The sequence below is a fragment of the Nannospalax galili genome, unplaced genomic scaffold (genome assembly GCF_000622305.1).
Source record: "Nannospalax galili isolate Female #2095 unplaced genomic scaffold, S.galili_v1.0 scaffold87, whole genome shotgun sequence".
Taxonomy (NCBI): Eukaryota; Metazoa; Chordata; class Mammalia; order Rodentia; family Spalacidae; genus Nannospalax; species Nannospalax galili.
In genome coordinates, this window is record NW_008360320.1 from 12,440,257 (window position 1) to 12,457,504 (window position 17,248).

The 17,248-nt window shown below is 36.8% G+C and overlaps 1 protein-coding gene across 1 annotated transcript in view; it reads left to right on the plus strand.

Moving 5' to 3' along the window:
* The window catches only part of Lrp1b (LDL receptor related protein 1B), a 2,166,816-nt gene that overhangs the window by 1,369,827 nt on the left and 779,741 nt on the right, over positions 1-17,248 (plus strand). Inside the window, exons 21-22 of the mRNA XM_008825194.2 lie at positions 248-430; positions 13,819-14,019. Coding sequence (XP_008823416.1) covers positions 248-430; positions 13,819-14,019 — 384 coding nt within the window. The remainder of the gene's footprint in view (positions 1-247; positions 431-13,818; positions 14,020-17,248) is intronic.

Sequence of the window (17,248 nt, forward strand, 5' to 3'; positions counted from 1 at the left end):
ACTTTACTTTTTCTGTACTAACTTATGTAACACTTTGAGAAATTTGGGGAGACATTAAATATGATTTCCTGTTAATTATTAAATTATTCCAAATGAATTTAATATACAACCATTTGTAGTCATTAAAATATATAATCTCTCTAGATCATAATATTACCTGAAGAGAGAAAATATGAAAAACATATTGAGCACATTGTAATTTCTCTTCTCTCTTGCCTTCTTTTCTCTTCCCTGATTTAAAATTAAGAGGTTCACTCCCCTGCTGGGTGTAATGGGAACGAATTTCAATGCAAACCTGATGGAAACTGCATTCCTGATCTGTGGCGCTGTGATGGGGAGAAAGACTGTGAAGATGGCAGTGATGAAAAAGGATGCAATGGTACAATTCGACTGTGTGACCACAAAACCAAGTTCTCCTGCAGGAGCACAGGTGAGCAAAGCTCAGGGTCTCTATTCTCTTTGGACACTGGGGAGGTAGAAAGAGGGAGCACCCTGCAACTCTCTAACCAGCCTGCCTTGCCTACTAGGTAAGCTCCAGGTCAGTGAGAGACCATTTCAAAGAGAGAGAGAAAGAGTTGGGGGAGGGATGGGGATGGGGATTGGGGAATAATACCAAGGTTACAAAGTTGTTTATTTTTCTCCTCTCTCTCTCTCTCTCTCTCTCTCTCTCTCCATTAAAAAAAACTTAATGGCAATATAAATTCTAGTAGTTTCTAAGTCAATAAAAATGGGTATTAAATTCCTTATATATAAAACACACACAGAAAAGATAAATAAAAAATAACCTGATTAAGAAAAGCTAATAGGATATTTCAAGTCCTTGTACATTATGTTGCAGTGTTGTGTTTATTGATGTTTGTGATGAGTGCTTATGAAATAGCTTGCTCTGAATGGAATTTAATTAAAAACTCTGAAATGTGAGGATATTGGCTAGTGATCTTTGGAATATTGAGTTCTTAAGTACATTCTTATGTGCATTTATTGGAAATTTGTATTATATATTTAATAATCTTCTTAATAAGATATGAGCTGATTATTGTTTCCAATTATACCAAAAAATGTATAAGACCAGAGTTGTGAAAAAAGCTGATGCTTTCTTTGAGAAGAGCATTGTAAAGATGATACTCATCCTTTACTTGTCATTGAATCTCTCCCCTGGATGTAATGACCATACTCTATCAAGCTTTGGAAGTCATGGTGGGCAACTCCAGTTGACCATGACCTTTGTGAATATTGGTGACACTAAAATGAGTTAAATGAACTACATATATACATAGTGAATTAAAATCTGTACACATCTATAGTCATTTTGAAAACTTTCATTTACTTTAAATTCTTAGTTTTACAAGCTAAAACTTATCAACTGCTCAAGTTGTTCAATTCAAAGATCATGTTTATTTTCAAATATGTGTCATATGCTTGTTCGAACATTTATAAATTTCTAAAACAATAGCTTTATATTTACTGATTAGAATGGCCCTTCTTTTTCATAAATTGCCATCTATTTGCACTTAGATGCAGGTGAATTAAGAAATCTAAATTCTTGTTAGGAAGAATGTGAAAGCTAAATTAAAATTCAAAGCAAAAATTAATATATCAGAGTGTCTCATCCCAAAGAACGTAGCTTGGACCATAATGGTGTTCTCTGTCACCTGCGGTCTTACATCCTGCCCTGCAACTATGACCAATTTTATAAATAGAAAATCAAAATAGGGGGCATTCAAGTGCATGGAAAAGTAATTCTTCAGATGGGAAATAAAAAAATATTGGCAATAAATGATATCCAGGTTATGGAGAAAATAAGGCCGTCCAGATGAGAAAGGTATGTCAAATTCACTGTGCCTTTCCATTTTGAGAAATTCATGTAAACAACAGGAATATGTAAGATGACATGAGCACAAAGATACTCAATGCAGCATTCTTGTTTTTCAAAACAAAATAGTAGATGCAATGTATTTCTGATCATCAGGGGAACTACTAAATAATTAGTCACACATGACTAAGTTTATCTTCACACAATGACTCACACAGTTTATCCTCATTTCTTTATAAAAGAACAGGAAAGAAATTTACAGGAACCCCTCCCCCCAATGCTAAAATCACAAAAAAGAGATAATGACATGTAACAAAAGAAAATGAGGAGGAGATATTGAATTATTAAGAGATAAAATATATTTCTGAAAGTCAGCAATAATGTGGAATATCAAATGCTGAGCTGGCGCAAGCTGGGGACCCAACTGGGCTGGATATGCAAACTCGGGGAAGTGAACAGGTTCTCAGGCTTTGGTTCTTACAGGAAATATAGTTGTCCCACAGGACGCTGGGAACTGAGACCAGGTTCACTGAAAACCAAAATTTAGAAGAGCAGCCTACATGTGTTTGAAAGGAGAATTAATATCTCCACATGCCTGCGGATGTATATACACATACATATATATGTATTTATCTGTCTTTATAGTAGGTGTTGGCTGCAGCCTGGGGCAGTAGCTTCACAGAAACATTGTGCCTAAAGAGATGGACAGGAAGCACAGGCATGGCAATTCAGGAAACAAGCCGCTGTTGGACTTAGAATTTGGACTAAGAAAAATCCAGCAGTACTTGGGGGTGGAATCCTAAGAAAAACAAACAGATCCATTAAAGAATCATAAGTGCTGGGAATCCTCAGGTCAAGTAGAGACAGTGACATCTTCAGATCAAGATGAATGAGAAGATGGGGGAAACATGCCATTACAAGGAGTCTGTAAGCCAGATTGTAAGATACAGACTGAAAGAAAATCAGTTCCTAAAGTTGGGCATTACAAAACACATTTCTAGTGATTAAATGGTATGACATATGTTACTTAAAATAAGTGTGGTGATATGCTCAAAAAGTACAAAACATAGAAAAAAGCATCCCTCAAATAAAATACAAGCATAAATATGTAAGTAAATGTAATGTATATGCACATACATATGTCAGGCAGAGTATTTCAATAAGAAATAAGGAGACTGTCCTGATCATTTCAGACTGCTGCAATAAATCACCATAAACTGTGTTACATAAACAACACTCATTTCTCACATTTCCAGAGGCTGGCATGTCCACAACCCAGGGTCCAGAAGACCCATTTTCTGCTTGATACCATACTCTATGTATATGGGGTTCCTTGATGTATAAAGTTCCACTTTCATGACCTAATCACCTGCCAAAGCCTAATATCATCACACAGAAGACAAAGATTGCACTATCAGTTTTGTGGCAGCAAAGATACTCATTTTAATAACACCCTTAAGAAAAATGCAATTCAGAATTATAATGGGGTTACCGTTTATTTAGCATCATTTTGGTTGTTATTATTAACATGTACAATAACATCTGTGCAGGTGAGGATAGCTGAAGTAGGCAGTGGACGTGTGTGTGTGTGTGTGTATGTGTGTGTGTGTGTGTGTGTGTGAGAGAGAGAGAGAGAGAGAGAGAGAGGTGTGTCTAAATGTGCTTTCTAACTCACCCCAAATTCTGCCTCTAAGAATTTACCATATATATATATACATATACATATATATACATATGATGTTAAATAATGAGATATACACAGCTATATATCTTAGTTTCATAAAAAATGAACAATGTACTTAATAAGCTTAAATCATTGCATTTTAAAGCTCATATAAATCCCAAACTCTTAACAAAAAAGAACATGTGTTATTCCCAAGATGGCTTTCAAATTTTCAAAAAAAAAAAAAAAAAAAAAAAAAGAAAATTTTGAGAAGTTATTCCTTTTATATAAACCTTGTTAGAAACTGGTATCACAGAGGCATGTGATGGTTAGTTTGGCTGTCACCTTGATTAGACTAAGAATTTGTGAAGAGATTAATAAAGCACATTTCTAGGTGTCTGTGTGAAAGCATTCCTTTAGAAGATTAACTAAGTAACAGAGAAAGACCCGGCCTGAAGGTGGGTAACACCATTCCATCAGCTGGGGGTGGTGGAGGAAATAAAGAGGGAAAGAACAATCTGGTTAGCACAGGTATCCCCTGGCTCAACTTCCTGCCAGGGCATGGGCAACCACTGCCACAGGTCTCACCACTGCGGGGCTCTGCCTCATTATGGGCCCCCAGGCAATGATGCCACAGGCTGCAGAATCCAACGTCTAAAGCCATGAACCCAGATACAGAATTCCTCTCTCTGAGTTATTCTCTGAAGTATTTTGGTCACAGTGATAAGGAGAACAACTACTACACTGCATTTCTAAACTCATAAACTTCCAACTCATCAATGGTTTAATAAAGACATCACAATGCATATATTGAACGTTTTAGAACTAAGCCAAGTGGGAATTACTATCCAGGAAAATTCCTGTGTGATTTTAAAAATAGGCTAATTTTTAGAACAACATAACTTGGCAGAAGTTATGGAGTGATCCCCTTTCCCACCTTCCCTTACCTAGCTTCCTCATTATAAACGTCCTGCCCCAGAATGGCCCATTTGTTGCAGTTGATGAACGCGCATTCATGAATCCCATCACACCAAGGCCTTACTTTAAACTAGCATTTGCTCTTGGCGGTATGCACTCTGTGATGTTGGAAGAGTGCATGCATTCATATTACAATGCCATGCAGAAAGGCATTGGTTCTCCTCTTCTTCATCCTCATCCCCCCTTTCCCTGGCAATTGCTGAGCTTTGTACAGTCTCCACAGCCCCGCCGCTTCCAGAATATCATAGTTCTGTAATCACACGGTGCATAAATTTCTCATCGGTTTCTTTCAAGTAGGAATATGGACTTCAGTTTCTTCTTCAGTTTCTTCGGCTTCGTTGCTCCTTTCTTTTATTGAAAAATAATCCACTGTCCAGATTATGTTACGTGTTATACTATTTTTTAATCTATTCATCTGCTGAAAAACATCTTGATTTCTTGAGACTTTTTCCTAAATTCTCAAGCTTGCCAATAAAATTTTAACAAGCATTTATTAAAAGAGATATGGGCTTTTATGTGACAAATATTTTCATTTCATTTGGGCAAATATTTTCTATCTCATACACTAAAACTATATTTAGTTTTATTGTAATTGGAGAGATGGTTCAGTTGTCAAGAGGACTAGCTGCTCTTACAGAGGTCTGAGGTTCAATTCCCAATATCCACATGGTGGCTACAACCATCTGTAGCTGCAGTTCCAGGGGAATCCCACGTCCTCATCTGACCTCCTTAGGCATCGCACATTTATATACATGCGGGCGATATACTCAAATACATAAAATAAATAAAAATAATAAATAAAATATTTTTAGATGTTTAGTTTTATGAGAAATTGACAGTTAGAAACTGTAAATAACCTGGGACCCAAATAGGGCATCTTTGCAAACATTATGGCACCTTTCTAAGATGGAATAACTTTTCAAGAATGGAAGTCATGACTAACCACTGTCATAGATGTGTCACTATGACTGTGTTGAACAATAGTGAACTGCATGGTAATTGGTTTCATATATTATGTTTTTAAATCAAAAGAAAAGGAATACAAATATAATACTTTTATAACAGGGATTATTTCTGTAAGGACTCAAAAGAAAATTGTGAGAGTTTTGTCTCTATATAAAGATGTATGTAACTGTAGCTATGAAAAAAGCATGATGTAGGCACTATATTTTTATACTGTCTTCTGGCTATCTTTATACAACTGTGATAAATTGTTGCTAACCCATATTATTTTTTCCCTAGATTCCATTGAAATACAGTCCATACATTTTCATGTCGGGTCTCAAAGTGAGGTAAAGAGTTAAGCGTGAATTGATCCCTAGCGAAAGAAAGTAACTAAGTGATCTGATACACATGGGGTTTACTTTCGACACGGCATTCGCTCCATGCTCACCAGGCTCGAGGTGACAATCCACTGTGGGTTTTTCTGAATCACAAAGCCTTATTCTCCTCTAGGTTTGAATTGTTTTGCTTTTTGTCCCAATGTTGCATCAGTAAATACAATATAAAATAATAAATTTGATCTGGAGTTTTAGACCTAAAATGATCTTCCCTTTATGTAATCAAACTAGAGGACACTTACATTTATTTTCCCACACTAATAACATGGTGATCTTGTCATTATCTATGTCCATAAAACTAAGAAAACACTGTATTTTTCTTCTTTCTTAATATTTCATTTATTATTTTATGTGTATGAGTGTATTGCTAGCATGTATGTAAGTGCATCCATGTTGTGCAATGTCCATGGACAATGGAAGAAGGTGTTGTATTTCTCTGGAATGGGAGTTACAGTTGTTAGCAGCCATGTGGGTGCTTGGATTCAAACCTGGGTTCTCTGGAAGTAAAACCAGTGCTTTTAACCGCTGAGCTATCTCCCCAGGCCCTACATTTTTCTTCTTATGAACACTGTATATGTGATTTTTATTCTTCTCAGTAACAGGTTTGAACCTCTAGCTGTCTTCACTCTTCTCTCCCTTTAAATCTGGCCCTCCTCTTTATCCTTTTCTTTTCTATAAGGGCTCTTATTTCCAAAGAGATCCTGTGATCCAATGTGTAGGACATTCATCACTATTGTTCTTGGACTTAAATTGCTTTCTCCACATCAGTTTTCTTCCTCTTCATTATTACATCTTGTCTAATAACCTGAAAAAACATATTTTCCTTTTACTCTTCCATCCTCCCTTCACTGAATCACTTTGCATGGTATACCTGCATGTCCTGCTCCCTGTGTTCCCTCGCTTTGTGCTGTTAGCAGTCAGTCCATACCACTGATGAAAACAGCTGCTTAGTCACCAGGAGTGATATTTCATTTCATAATGATGATCTCTGTCTTGAGATCCACTTTGTCTTTCAGTACCTGAAATTGTTCCGATGATTTAGCAAACACTTTTTCAAGTCGCCTGACATGTAAAATAGAGGTGATAAAAATCACAACGAATAACATGCACAGTGGCCAGAACATGGCCTGTTCATTGATACATTTGACTGCCCATGCTGCAGCAAGTCTGCTTGTACTGCAAGCCTGGGCCTTTCTCCACATCCTTTCCTGAATGCTGTACTGTGTATATTTTCTCCCTTATCTTGACCCTCTTTTCCAAGTTAGCATTTAGAATTCTCTCATTTTGATTTTGTTTTCCTTTGTCTTCTTCTGCCTGTCCTGCTAGGTTTTAAAACAATAATTATTGTACACATAATATGGATGAAGCGTTACACACGTTTATCTCTTTTTTGACTTGTGCATTCTCATTTTTCTAGGGTCTGCATAGTTATCTTCCTGCCCCTAAAGTTTCTGTCTTCACTCCAGGTAGCAGCCCTATAACATTCCCACTGCTTTGGGGAAGCCCACTATTCTCTCAGAAGCTTTCTTTCTCTGTTTGTGCTGGGGATATCTCATCCCTAAACACTCACATTTAAAGCAAAAATCATCTTTTGACATAGTTCTTGTGATTATTTCCAAGTCCTGTCCCTGCTGCTGCCTCTACAGTGTCTCTAATATCACCTGTTTCTTCCCTCCTAGGAACTTGGGTTAGGCTGTTACGATCTATCACTTGGACTTCCATGTTGCCTATGGTTTTCCCCTAAGAACCACTTGTTTCCATGTGTATTTGACTCAGAACGGACTTCTCAATCTGTAACCAGAGCACATGTTCTGTCTTCCTACAATAAGATTTTCTGAAAGTTATGGTCAATTTTTATTGTCTAAAGAATGGAAAATCAATTTTGAATTAGCAATCAATATTTCTTGATCAAGAACTATATAATGGCTCGTTATTTTTGTCAAGTCTTATATTCTCCTGATTTTATGTTTTTAGAGAGAAGGTATATGAATACTTTATGTGAATTATATTCAGTAAATAAGGCTAACATTGTATATATTCATAAATATATCTGAGCATCATCCATAAAACAATATACGTAGTTCTGTGACTATAGTCACATGGCTGTTGTTCATATGGCTATATTATTAGGAAAATAATCTGTAGCATAGAGTAAAAAAGTACATGCATAAAATAGGATCATTACCCTTCTAATAATAAAAATTTTCTATCTCCTTGATTGCATAGCAGTCTGTGGTGGTTATATGTCTGTTAGTTTATCTTTTTCCATGTGTTTGACATTTAAACATTTGTCAGTACTACATCAAGAGTTTGTCTCTCTAATCTTCCTATACTGTTCCAGTAGCTACTCAAACATGTAATATGCAATAAATATTTTCTAGCTCAGATTGGACTGGTAGAGAAATCCAAGTATATGTAGAACTAAAATTCATGAAAAAAAGAAGAGAAAGACTACAGTCAGACCAGTATTGAAAGTGTATTTTAAGGGCTGGAGAGATAACTCAGCAGTTAAGGGCACTGGCTGCACATGCAGAGGACTGTGGTTTGTTTCCCAACACCCACATAGTGGCTAACAACTATCTATAACTCCGGTTCCAGGGGATCCATCATACTCTTCTGACTTCTGCAGGCATTGCATGACGTGGCTGCAGCACTTACATGCTTTCAGTCAATATACTCATACACTTAAAATAAAAATAATAAATAAAATATTTTTAAAATGTAAACATATAATTTAATCCATTGAATTTTGGATTTTCCCAAATATTTTTTCTTAATTCTCATATTCTCTCTCTGTCTCTCTGTCTCTCTTTCTGTCTCTGTCTCTGTCTGTCTCTCTGCCTCTCTCTGTCTCTCTCTCTGTCTCTCTGTCTCTGTCTTTCTCTTTCTCTCTCTCTCTTTCTCTCTCTCTCTCTCTCTCTCTCTCTCTCTCTCTCTCTCTCTCTCGTGTGTATGTGTGCTTTCATATGTGAACGCCCTGGGTGTGTGAAAGTCAGTGGACAACCTCGGGTCTTGATTCTAGCCTTGCACCTTGTTTGAGACAGCATCTCTTTATTGTTTGACAGTATGTACTGAAGACTAGCGGAGTCATGAACCTCTTAGGATTCTGCAGTCTGACTAATATCTCTCCCAGGAGTTACAAATGCCTCCGCTCAATGTCAGGCTTTAAGTATTCTGAACACTTGAACTCAGATCTTCATGCTTGCATGGCAAGTGGTGTTGCCCACTGAGCCATCTCCACAGCCACATGCTCATATTCCTTCTAATGTTTCAAAACTTATTTATTTATTGTGTGTGGGTGCATGTGTGCATATGCACGCCACAGGATGCATATGGAGATTAGAGCGACAACCTGCAGAAGTCTCACTTTCTACCATGTGGGTTCCTGGGATTGAACTCAGGTCCTCAGGATTGGTGGAAAGTGCTTTTATTTGCTGAGCCATCTTACCAGTCTTCATATTCTTAATATTAACTGAGTCATATTTTAAAAGGTAAAGTATTCTACAATAGCATGCACTATCTTTTGTTAAAATGTTATAAAAGTAGAATACAAAAACATTTTTTTAATCACTAAAAATTTTAACAGAGAGGAGAAAGTCAAGAAGAGATGACGTCTGTTTATTTAGCATATTTGGGAAGATTCAGAAAAACATGTAATTTTCCCAGAACTGTTGATTTTGTAATGGTGTTTAATCTAAACTGCACATTGGAAGACTGTACAACTCAAAACAGTCCTTATGACGGCATGAGCGTGCTGTGTCAGCGTGTGGCTGTGCTGGGTGTCCTTACACCAGCTGTATTAGTTAGTTTTCAATTTTGTTGTCATTGCTGCTTGGACATTTTCATTTTCTTGGTTCAAAGCAAAACCCTACATTTACCAACATAAAGACTTGTACATATTATCAGATTGAAAACAACATTGTAAATAATCAGAAAATATAGAGAATGCTACTTAATAACAACCATCTAATACTACATTTAGTATATTCTAAGGAAGGATTTGTAAACATGAAGGTTTTACTTGATTGAACATACTCATACACATTTTCAAACTTGTATTTAAAGATAAAGAAAGCCCTCAGGGAAGGGGAGATTATTTTATTTTTATTTATTAGACATTGCATACATATTTACAGTTTCTACAACATATCTGAATATGTTAACTTGTATTTGTCTTAAATATACCAATTTGATGTATGTTGTGATTTCTTAGATATGGGAGTGGAACATTAATCAAATAAATCTGCAATATCATCTAGGACTTCATATACATAACTTAAACAAGTAATCATCTATCTAAATACAAATCAAATAAAAAGCAGAATTCTTTAAATATATTTACTAAGTTCATTTGTTTTAGGGTTTTATTTAATTAATAGTTATAAGTTAGAAATTTCATGAAACTTAAACTTAGGTCAACCTAGTATTTATGTTTTGGTTTTAATTAAACAAACAAGAAAAGAAGAAAGAGTTGATTTTCAAACCTCCTTTAAAATCTCATGGGAAGGGAGCTTTGTTAACTTGTAAGTTTGATCTAAGCAGTGCACCCATACTCATTCATGTTTCTGGGCTTGTGATCTGCAAGATCACTTCAGAGATGATGGTCATGTGGGAATGGTTTCCTCCACATTTCCAGGCAGTGATCCAGTCAGTAACTGCATACAGCTTGCTGTGATTTTTACTCTAGAAGATCGATAGTGGTTTGCCCATGTGGTTATTGAATGAATTCTAGACTGTTCTGAAACCAGTGATGAGATAATCATGATATATTAGTGATATCTGGGAAAAGGGAAGCTTTATCATGATCAACCAACTGCACAGCTGAAGTCTCCTGCCATTCTATAACACTTGCAGATGACAACTTACATAGAGGAAGCCATATTTCAGAAAGCGATTTGTGCATTGATCATTGGTCTTGCCTTCCTAACTGCATTTTAAGTTCCTTGCTGGAGTTAGAGGGCTTTGGGCTTTCTTTTGTTTCCTGTAGTCTCTGGGAAAGAATAACTAAATGTATACCTTTATAATAAATCAGTTTAACTTGTCAGACTCTGTGGCAGATGTATATCCATTTCATCTACATTATTTTTAAAAATAAATCATTTTATTTTGAAAAAATTATACATATGTATGACAGGAGACTAAAGCATCACAGAAGTATTTTACAAAGTCCAGCATTCTCCTGCCGTGTGTTGCCAGTGTCTCATTCTGTGCAGAGCCAGGTATCTTTAATTATTTCTTCAGCAGCCTCTGGACAGATTTCATGGACAGACAAACTCTTTGTAGCTGTTGGTTCTGAGATCTGTGAAACGAATAGAATGCTAATAAAAATACTTGAAATAAAGCCATTCTGCCTGTTATTTAATAAGAATCTAATATGTATTTTCATATCATTATTCCTAAGTAATGCACATTAGCAAAATTTTTATCATATCTATGGTATATTAGATTTCATAAGTGATAAAGGAATGTGGGCAGGTTATATGCAAACATTGCACAAGAAGATACAAAGAACTTGCACATCTCTCAATTTTGGATCCATAGGGGTTCCTGGAACACCTCTTATGGCACTAAGACATAATACTTGTACTAATGCATTTATGGAAATGAAATGATATATATTCACACATACACAAATTATTTTCTAATGTGTAAGAAAGCTTATCTCTACTTAGCTTTACATTTTATTAAATTGGTATTTTTATGAGATTGCTTCTTAGTAACTTGTGCAGACCTAAATCCAATCAGAAAGTAGTTGTTACCCCCATAATATTTCTGCCAGTATTAAGCATATCTTGCTGCACTGGTGATTATTATAGATCATAGGATTCACAGCTGGGTAAAGTTATGATGAACTTTCCCCCCCAGAAGCTACATTGCACTACCTGCAAGCTAACTAGAAGGAAAAAAATCTTCCAGGTCAGACTTAACTTGATTTTTCCATGTTCTATGACAAGTGTATGTGAAGTCTTCAGAAACAAGGTCTTACAATCAAGTTCTAGTGGGCAGAAAGAACAATGACAATAGATTGTATTGTTTTAGGGAGCCTCTGGAACACCCCTGGCCAACAACTCTAGGGCAGTTATTCCATAGATGGCAAGGGGCTTTCGATGGGGCAAGTTATGGCTTTTAGGAGGAACATTAACCCCAAGTTGACTACGTAGATCTAGATCTGAAGGTAAGGTCTAAATATGAGAGAGAACACAGGACATTTGTCTTTGGGGGATCTAGCTTACCTTAGTTGGCATAATGTTTTCTCTAGTTCCATCTAGTTACCTGAAATTTTCATAATTTGAGTTTTCTTTACAGCTGAATAAAATTTCATTGTGTATATGAGCTATATTTCTATTATTCATTTCTCAGTTGATGAACATCTAGGCCATTTTGTATCTTAGCTATTGTGAATAGAGCAGCTATGAACATGGATTTGCACGTTTTGAAGTAGGAAATATCCCTTATGTTACCAGGAGTGAGCTAGCTAGGTCCTGTGGTAGATCTATTTCTAGTTTGGGGGGAAACCTTCACACTGATTTCCATAGTGGCTGTACCAGCTTGCAATCACACTAACAGTTCTGAGAATTAACCATTCCTCACATCCTTCCCTACACATGTTGGCTTGTTTTGTTAATTTATAGCCATTCTGACTGGGTAAGATGAAATCTCAAAGTACTTAATTTTTTTATTTATTTCATTTTTATTTTATATGTCTGAATGTTTTGCCTGCATGTATGTCACTGCACCACTTGTGACCAATGCCAGAAGGTGATGTTGGATTCCCTAGAGGAGTTACAGACAGGGGTTGTTAGCTTCCCTGTGGTTTCAGGGAACCCAGTCCTCATCCTCTGTAAGAGCAGACAGTGCTCTTAACTGTTGAACCATCTCTCCTGCCCTTCAAACTACTTTTAATTTGCATTTTCCTGATGGCTAAAAATGATGAACACTTTTTAATACTTTTTAGCTACTTGTTTTTCTTCCTCTGAGAACTCTCTGTTCATATGTTCATATGTCCATAGCCCATTTTTAATTAGGTTGTTTGATTTTTGATATTTAGTTTTTGGAGTTCTTTGCATATGCTAGACAGTAATCATCTGTCAGGTGAATAACAAGATTATTTTCCCATTTTGTAGACTACCTCTTCAGTTGATTAACAGTTTCTTTGCTTTTAAATTTCATCAAGTCCCACTTGTTGATGTTAGTCCTATTTCCTGAGCGACTAGAGTCAGATTCAGATAGTCCTTTCTAAGCCTATATCCTGAAGTCAGCTCCCTATTCTTTCTTCTACAAGTGTCATAGTTTCCGGTATCCATTATTACACATGTGGGCATCCAGCTTTTCCAACACCATTTGTTAAAAATGCTGTGTTTCTTCTGATGTGTATGCTTAGCATCTTTGTCACAAATCAGAAGGCTGTGTGTGGACTAATATCTGGATCTTCAGTTCTATTTCATTGATCAATCTATCTATGTGCCAATACCTTGCTGTTTTTACTACTATGGTTCTATAGAATAACTTAAAATCTAGAACAATAGGTCCAGCTATGTTTTTATTGTTCAGAATTGTTTTCACTATCTGTAGTCAATATTCTTTTATGAAGGAGGTGTTGAGGTGCATATATAAATAAAAGACCACTTCTACTAACATAAAATTTTTACCAAAATTTAGACTTGGACATAACTGATAGTGTTTGCCTAAATTTGGCACTTTGAAAGTAACTGTTATACAAATGTACCTTTAAAATTTACATCTGTTAGTATTATAAACTTTCAACCAGTCACATAATCCGTTTTCCAATAGTACAGGAAGATCATTTGAAATGAAAGGAAATACCAATGCTCAGACTCTAAGAGCACTTAACAGCCAAGACAAGAAATATTTAAATGCCGCCATGATAATAAACTGTCATACTACCAGCAAATAGATTTCTTGCTAATGGCAAGTGATTCTGCCTCCCATAGAAACAATAATGGCCATTCATTACCGTAAGCTAATTACAAAATCCAACTGCATTCTGCTTCTGTTCTCTTAAGGGAGATGCATCAACAATGCCTGGGTGTGTGATGGAGATATCGACTGTGAAGATCAATCTGATGAAGAAGACTGTGACAGTTTTTTGTGTGGACCGCCCAAGTACCCTTGTGCTAACGATACTTCTGTATGCCTGCAGCCAGAGGAACTCTGCAATGGGGAGAGGGACTGCCCAGATGGGTCTGATGAAGGCGACCTTTGCGGTATTGCCTTTTCATGTGTTTATGACTTTGCAGACATTAGAGCTGTTACCTACCACAGCACTCCTTCATTCCATTCACTTATTCCTCATGTAAATTTCTTTTAGAAATAGATTGTTTTATTTTGAGACCTTCATATATGAGTATTGCCTTTTCTTCTTTGCATTATTTCTACCCTTCCCAGTCCCCCTGGACTCCTTCCATCTCTTTCCACTAACTCAATTTAGTCCTCCTCGATTATGATTGCTACATGTCAAATGTAACATTTCAAATTAAACTTTATCTTCATATTATAATTACCAAATTACCAAAAAAAAAATTTAACTATGACCAGAAATGTCTAAAAACCGAAGCCCTAGACTACGCAGCTGTTTACCAGTTGCAAAGCTGCGTCCTCTTTAGATCACTAACTCCTCCTGAACAGCATTCCCACAGCTGAAGTGATTACTGTCAGTGAGTCACTCAGAAGACAGAAGCTTTCTTCCTGGAATTCATGTGGAGGATTTCCCACCACTGTGTGTGGGTTGAAATGCCTTCACATCATTATAAGAGAAATTGCCTTTTTCTTTGTTTTAGGAAAAAGGAATTAACTAGAGAATGAGATAAACTGAGTATTTCTCGAGGTGCTATAATGTTGTCTCTACGTTGTAGTCCTTATATAATAGCTGTCCTTAGTATATTTGAAATAGTCAATTCAGCTGGATTTAAAACTACTTTGACTAGCCATCTCCCTTATGTCAAACAACTTGTGTAAAGGAAAATTACATCTTCCCCTTCCTGGGAGATGAGAAATTTAACAAGGAGTGGTCTGCTTAAGGTATGCTTTCTAGATAATACTGAAGGTGTCACCAGCAGAGTAAAGAGTTCACAGCATGCTAAGAACAAGGAGATAACTGGAGTCTACAGGAAATGGCTAAGAAATGTGTGTGTTGACTGACCCAAAGAAGGAAAGCCTGTTGTTTAACCCCGAGGTGCCGTTTGTTCTCAATTGAGCATTAACAGTATAGGAATTATGTGAAGAGAACTGTCCCTCTTTTTAAAATAACATCCGGTAAGACACTTTCTTTCAAAGATTCTTTAATTTTATAAGACAATTTTGAAACAGATTAAAACAAAATAAAGCCTCAAACTAAAATTAAACAACAAAAACCTACAGCTAAAAGATGACAAGTTTTATTTTTCTGTGTTTACTTCTTTCTGCTATTAGAGCTTTTAAAGCAAAGCAGGGGCTCTGGCAGCAGAGGGACTAGGCTCTGCACCCCATCCTGCTATGCCGATCAAGATATAAGCGACAGGAAAGTAGAGACTGATCAAGTACAGCTTCATTAGGAAGAACACCACATAAAGGGTTCTATCAGCCAAGTACTGACAGAAACTTTAGGTTTGAATAGGGCATGGATTTGGGCAAGAGCAAAGACAGATGCCTAAGTAAGGAGTCTTCCTATTGAAACGGGGAGAAACAGCATCCAAGAGTGGTCCCCTAGACAGTTCTTAGTCTCATTCATAAAAGAATTTAAGAATGGACCCAAATGGAAGCTTTTACACTTTTACTAGAATTTTAAAGAAAATCCTTAGGACAGGTGGAATCTTGGCAGCTGCCTTGAAGAAGAAAATGGTGGGAATAGAAAGAAAGAAAGCCATCAAGCCATGCAGATTTAGAGCCTGCATGGAGGTCAGACATGTGGCTGACTGGTGGCCACATGGCTGGGAGAAGGAAGCTTTAGAGAAAAAGTAAAGAAATACAAGACATTGGGGCTGGAGAGGTGGCTGAGCAGTTAGGAACACTGGCTGTTCTTGCAGAAGACCTGGGTTCAAATCCCAGCACTTGGGAGGTCAGATATGTGGATGACTGGCAGTCACATGGCTGGGAGAAGGAAGATTTAGAGAAAAAATAAAGAAATACAAGATGCTAGGGGAAGCCCAAAACTTTGAAGAAAGCATGTTTAGAAAAGGGATGTGAAGAAGAAAAGGAGAAATTACACTTTTCTGAATTCTTCAGAAAAGCAGAAAGACTTATAGAGACTTACATGTCTGTTACTGGGTCAAGGACTTCTTCCCTAGGAAGCAGAATTCCAGGAAGGAAAAAATTCGCTACCTCATTAATGTACTAGGTATTCTGCTCATGTGTTTAGTAAAACTTAAGGTGAACCTGCCTTCCCAGGGGTGGTCCTATGACCAGATGATTGACTGGTGGAACTGGAAAGGTAGGTATTCCAAAGATAGACTAGAGATTTTTTAAAAGTCTTGACCAGTTAAAATTATAGGGCTATTTGCACAATAACACTATCATTGGCTTAGCTCATGTCTGCAAGGAGGTTCCACTCTGGAGTACAACCTCCCTCTCATGGAAAACCGTATCTGTCCTCTGAGGTTTTACTCAATGCAATGTGACTGCAGGTTTAGGACAAGGACTTATTTCTGTGTCTTTAGCCTAGAAGGGGGATGAGATTGGTCTGTCTCCTTTATTTGGGTCACTCCCTTAGTGATGGATCCACAGAGATGAACAGGTGACCCACAATAAAGGAGACAAAATACAAAGAGTTTTTATCTGGAGGGAGCATATAAAACTACATGGGTGGCATCACAGGCCATTTAAGATGCCCTGACATGAAGAGTTGGAACAATGACCCAAAACACAAAGACTTGCTTCCTATGCTTACACACAAGAAAAAAGAGAGCCCAAGACAGAAATGTCATAATCCATCCAGTGAAGACATAGACTTCCTACAAGGATTTGTAAATGATTTCAAGAGAAACAAATCTTTCTGCCTTCTGTTGGAAGCTGTCCTTGACAGGAAACATTGGCTGCAAATCAGAGCAGAGAACCCCAGAGTTGGGAGGGAAAGTCAGAGCTACTTAGTTGGATATGCACATTTCCAAGAGAAAGTTCTAGAAGACTGTTAGGTGTAGTAGAAGATTTCTGTCTCTAAGGAGCAAAGAATGCTATAAGCAGGAGGGCCAAGGGACTACCTGCCTATAACCAGGTTTGGATTAAAATTCAAAGTAAACTTTTCTTGTAGCACAGAACTTTTTTCAAGCAGGCACTTTAAGTGATCTGTAAATAGGACAGCCTTCTGGGTTTTTTTGTTTTTATTTTTGTTGTTTTTTTTTTTTTTTTCCTCAAGGCTTATAGGAAACACTCATGTGTGTGTTAGGGAGTGGTTGAAATTATTTTTTCTGATGGTATGTGTTGTTTATAAGTCAAGGCTGAAGTCTCATGTGTAGTGTGTAG